Raw genomic sequence first — 5792 nt, forward strand, 5'->3', positions numbered from 1 at the left:
CCATATGGGGAGTGCCACTCAGCCAGAAGCTGGCTCATGGTTCGCCAGCGCAGTGGTGGTGGCAGGAGCCTCTTCCACCTCCGTGGCAGCACTAAGAATGTCCAACTATCGGTTTAGACCCGATCCCTTGGGGGCCTAAGCCTTTAGTCGGACATCCCCCGAGGGCTCCTTGGCTGCCAGAAGGATGTCTGACTGCAAGCTTAGGCCTGATACCCCAGGGAGTGGGCCTAAGTCGACAGGTGGACATCCCCCAAGGGGTCCTGGACTGTGAATGGGCTTAGGCCGGGCTGAGGGACTCCCCAGAGTGCACAAATTTTTGTGCACTGGGCCTCTAGTGAGAATAATAAAGCTTTCAAAAGCCTATTATGGGGATTTGATATGTTACTAGAAAGCACTGTTACTGTGCCTAGAATGTTTTGATATTGTTAGTATGCTGGAAAAAAAAACCCCACAAAAAAACACAGAGCTCTGAAGATACTAATGAAAATAATGGGAAACATTGATTGTTCCATCGATACCATTTAGAAAAGTTACATCAGTCTTGATTTTATGCCTTTCTGTTCATATTTTCAGTGAAATTGTAAAAAGTGATGTTTTTTCAAAGACTAAAGTGTTCCTTTTCCTTTCAGGATGGCCATTTGGAAGCACAATGTGCAAAATCAGTGGTTTGGTTCAGGGAATATCTGTTGCAGCTTCAGTCTTTACATTGGTTGCAATAGCAGTGGATAGGTAAGTCAGCACCACAACCTGAATCCAGAAAAATGGGCATGTCTGCAACTAATTCACCTAGCTGGAGAACTGTATAATCTATTAAATTGGGTTATGTATATATGTGAGACAGACATAGAATATGTATATAAAGAGAACACACACATACACACACACAGAGATCAAAAAACATAAAATGTAGTATAATTATTGACATAAAAAACTTGATAGATTCTATTTTTAATATTAATCTATTGTTTCCATCATTATTTACAATGTTTTAATCTATTTCTAGAACTTATCATGTAGATCTAGTTTATTTGGTTTACAGGTAGAGAGAATAAATGCAAACATATACTAACCACATTATACCAAAGATATATTTTTACATTAAGTTTCCAAATATACTATGTCCTGTTACTATCAGACTAGATTATTATTATTATTGTTATTATTGCATACTCTTTTTTTCTGGATGAGTCTGGCTAAAGATTTATTAATTGTATTTATCTTAATTTTTTTATTTAATAAATCAGCTTTTGGTTTTATTGATCTATTCCCCCCCCCCCTCACATGAGGATATTCTTTTCATTGCTTTTCAGAGGGAGTGGAAGGGAGGGTGGAGAGAGAAAGAGAAAGGGGGAGAGAGAGAGAGAGAGAGAGAGAGAGAGAGAGAGAGAGAGAAGCATTGATATCAGAGGGACACATCAACTGGTTGCCTCTTACACACGCTTGACCATGTGTGGGAGCGAACGCACAACCCAGGTATGTGCCTTTGACCGGGAATTGAGCTCAGGAACCTTTGGTGTGCAGGCCGGTGCTCTAACCACTAAGCAACATCAACAAGGGCTTATTGCTCTTTTATATTATTTTCTTTTAGGCTCTGTTTTGATTATTTCTGCTTTGATATTTATTTTATTTCTTCTACTCACTTTGAGCTTTGTTTGTTCCTTTCCTAGTTTTTTTAGGTGTACAGATAAAGTATTTATTGAAGCTTTTTGTTTGTTTCTTTAGGTAGGCCTATATTGCTATGAATTTCCCTATTAGAACTGCGTTTACAGTGTACTATAGATTGAGTCATGTGTTTTCATTTTATTTGTCTCAAGGTATCTTTTGATTTTTTTTCCTTGATCCTGTTGTTAACCCATTCATTGTTCAGTAGCATGTTATTTAGTCTCCATGTGTTTGTGTGTTTTTCAGGTTTTCTTGTAATCCTATCTAATAAAAGAGTAATATGCAAATTGACCATCGCTCCAATACACAAAATAGCTGCCCCCATGTGGACACAAAATGGCCACCACAAGATGGCCGGCAGGGGAGGGCATTTGTGGGCAATCAGGCCAGCAGGGGAGGGCAGTTAGGGGCAATCAGGCTGGCAGAGGAACATTTAGGCATCAATCAGACTGGCAGGGGAGTGGTTAGGGGGTGATCAGGCTGGCAGACAGAAGCAGTTAGGGGCAATCAGGCAGGCAGGCTAGCGGTTGGGAGCCAGCAGTCCTGGATTAGAGAGGATGCAGGCTGGGCTGAGGGACACACACACCCTCATTTACAAATTGCATGTACCAGGCCTCTAGTTGATATATATAGTTTCACACCATTGTGATTGGAGAAGATGCTTGATATGATTTCAGTCTTTTTAAACTTGTTGAGACTTGTTTTGTAGCCTAACATGTTGTCTATCCTGGAAAATGTTTCATGTGTGCTTGAAAAAATGTATATTCTGCTTCTTTGGGGTAAAATGGTCTAAAAATATCAATTAAATCCATGAAACCTAATGTGTCATTTAAGGCCACTCTTTCCTTATTGGCTGTCTGAATGATCTATCAATTGATGTCAATGGGGTGTTAAAGTCTTCTACTATTACTGTCAATCTCTCCCTTTTTGTCTATCAATATTTGTTTTATATGCTTAAGTGCTCCTGCATTGTGTGCATTGATATTTACATGGGTTATATCCTCTTATTGGATTGATCCCTTTCTCATTGTGACATAACCTTCTCTGTCTCTTGTTATTGTCCTTACTTTAAAGTCTATTTTGTCTGATATAAGTATTGCTACACCAGCTTTTATTCATTTCCATTTGTATAAAATATCTTTTCAATTCTTTTACTTTCAGTCTGTATGTGTCTTTCAATCTAGCAGATCTCTCATAGGTGGCATATGTCTGAGTCTTGTTTTCTTATCCACTCGGGCACCCTATGTTTTTTATTAGAACATTTAATCCATTTACATTTAAAGTAAGTATAGGTATCTAGTAATTGCTACTTTAGTTTTCATATTTTTTAAAAATATATTTTATTGTTTTTTTTTACAGAGAGGGAGAGGGATAGAGAGTTAGAAACATCGATCAGCTGCTTCTTCACACCCACTACTGGGGATGTGCCCTCAACCAAGGCACATGCCTTTGACCGGAATCAAACCTGGGACTCTTCAATCCATAAGCCGATGCTCTAGCCCCTGAGCCAAACCGGTTAGGGCTAGTTTTCATATTTTTAATCTTCCTTCTTCTTAAAGCAGGGCCTTTAAAATTCTTGTATCAATGGTTTGGCTGTGCTGAACTCCTGTAGCTTTTTCTTGTCTTCAAAGCTTTTTATCTCTCCTTTGATTCTAAATGTTAGCCTTGCTGGGAAGAGTAGTCTTATTTGTAGATCCTTGCTTTTTATCATTTTGAATATTTCATGCCAATCCCTTCTGGCCTGCAAAGTGTCTGTTAAGAAATCAGCTCACAGTCTTAAGAGAGCTCCCTTGTAGTTAAATAACTGCTTTTATCTTGCTGCTTTTAAGAATCTCTCTTTGTCTTTAACCTTTGACATTTTAATTATGATGTGTTTTGCTGTGGGCCTCTTTGGATTCATTTTGTTTGAAACTCTCTGCACTTCCTGGTCTTGTGTAGGATAGGAAAGTTTTTAGTCATTATTTCTTCAAATAGGTTTTCAATCCCTTGCTCTCTCTTCTTCCTATACCCCTATGATGTGAATATTGTTATGCTTGATGTTGTTCCAGAAGTTTCTTAAATTATCTCACTTATTTGATTTGTTTTTTCTGCTGTTTTTATTAGGTTTCTCCCACTACCTTGTCTACCAAATTGCTGATTATGTTTTCTATTTCATCTAATCTGTTGATTTCCTCTAATATATTCATTATTTCAGTTATGGTATTCTTCATTTCTGACTGGCTTTTTTTATGTTTTCTATCTCCATTTTTATGCTTCCTATCTCTTTGTTAATGTTCTCACTGAGTTCATCTAAGTTTATTGAGCATCCTTATGACCAGTGTTTTGAACTGCAGGTATTCTTTATGACATTGAATCAAAAGAATAGGGTAAACCAATGGAGCAAAGAAGATTGCCCTCCATGTAGTGGCTGTCCCTTATTTAATCAGTTGAAGATATGAATAGAACAAGAAGACTGACCTTCCTACAAGTAAGACACCTTCCTACAAGTAAACTTCTGCCTTATTTTTGACCTGGGACATTAGTCTTTTCCTGCCTTCAGACTGAAAATGAAATGTCAATCCTTCTGGGGTCTTGAGCCTGCTGTCTTTCAGACTGGCACTTACATCAGTGGCTCATCTGCTTCCCGGCCTTTGGACTTGATCTGGAACTACACCATTGGCTCTCCTGGATCTCCATTTTGCCAACTACAGATCTCTGGACTTTTCAATTACATAATTACATGAGTCAATTCCTTAAAAGAAACATCTTTCAATATATCTATACATCCTGTTGGTTCTGTTTGCCTGGAGAACCCTGACTAATGCACTGGCCAAGTTCAAATTCTAGCATGAGAAAAAGTACACAGTATTTTCATTGACTATTTCTTGGCAGGGAGCATTTTTTTATTATTATTCATCTTTGCCTTTCTGACGCATATATTTGTTGAATGAACAAATAAATAAAATATTTGCGGTTCTCATAGTTGGTTTACAAAAAGAGCAAAATATCTAGAATTGTGCCTATAAAGTTACCAGTAATTTAATAGAGAGCAAATGGGAGGGTTCACTGATCAGAAGACTAGAAGAAAGCTTGGAGGTTAAGACAGAAGACTTTATGCATGTGATGAAGTAGTTCTAAAGGACAACAGAGCAGTCAAAGCTCAAGCTGACTACTCATTACTTGAAGTTATGGCAGATAAATTAATTTGAGTTGCCACTGAACCATGTAAAAGCTCTAAGTTTTCTTAAGTGTAGATCTGGAAAGTAATAATTTTCATAACATTTAAGTTGTATAGAGTCAACACAAAAATCAAAGAAGATTAAATAGGTGATAGTAACTTGAAAACTATAAAATGTTATACAATTGCATAATGGTATGATTATTTTATAATTAACATAATGAGTATCACTAATAGTAACATGAAGAATCACAAGAACAAAATAACAGTAAAATGAATCAGACTAAGTCTACATACTGATGCTGAATTTCTATGTTCACCAGAGGACATAGACCTTTGGGAAGGTGCGTAATCAGAATTTATAATAGAAACTCGACTCTCATAGCTGTGAAGCAAACCACCAAAACACATAGTGGCTTAAAACAATAATTCTTTAGAATTACCCATGATTCTGTGGCTTGGTTGATTGCCTCTTGTGGTTCTGCTCAGTGTGCTGTAGCTGAAATCAGTCCTGCTGCAGCGTTATCCTTGGAACTAAACTGGGGCTGGATCGTTCTGGGTGACCAGCCTCTCATGCCCCAGGGTCTCTCTCCACACAGTCTCTCATCTAATTCAAGCTTCTTTATAACCTAGTAGCTGGCTTTCAAGAGGAAGCATTCCAAAAGGACAAGCCCCAATATACAAGTGCTTGCCAATGTCCCATTGGCCAAGGAAAGTTACATGGCCAAGCACACAGTTAACATGGGAGAGGGCCACAGAAGGGCACGAAGAAGAAGAGTTTAAGAATATGGGCTTTGGAGGTAAACTACTTGTGTAACAATTATGTGTAATTATGGACAATATCTTTACCTTTTCTAAGCCTGTTTTCCCGTTTTATTTTATTTTTATTTTTTAATTAAATCTTTATTGTTCAGATTATTACATTGGTTCCTCGTTTTTCCCACCATAACTCCCCTCCACCCAGTTCCCACCC

At 37.8% G+C, this 5792-nt stretch overlaps 1 protein-coding gene across 1 annotated transcript in view; it reads left to right on the top strand.

The window, feature by feature from the left end:
- Positions 1–5792, top strand: part of NPFFR2 (neuropeptide FF receptor 2) — a 235354-nt gene that overhangs the window by 226293 nt on the left and 3269 nt on the right. Inside the window, 1 exon segment of the mRNA XM_014529495.1 lies at positions 630–729. Within this exon segment, the coding sequence (XP_014384981.1) occupies positions 630–729 (100 nt within the window).

Source organism: Myotis brandtii, unplaced genomic scaffold (genome assembly GCF_000412655.1).
Source record: "Myotis brandtii unplaced genomic scaffold, ASM41265v1 scaffold681, whole genome shotgun sequence".
NCBI classification, from domain to species: domain Eukaryota; kingdom Metazoa; phylum Chordata; class Mammalia; order Chiroptera; family Vespertilionidae; genus Myotis; species Myotis brandtii.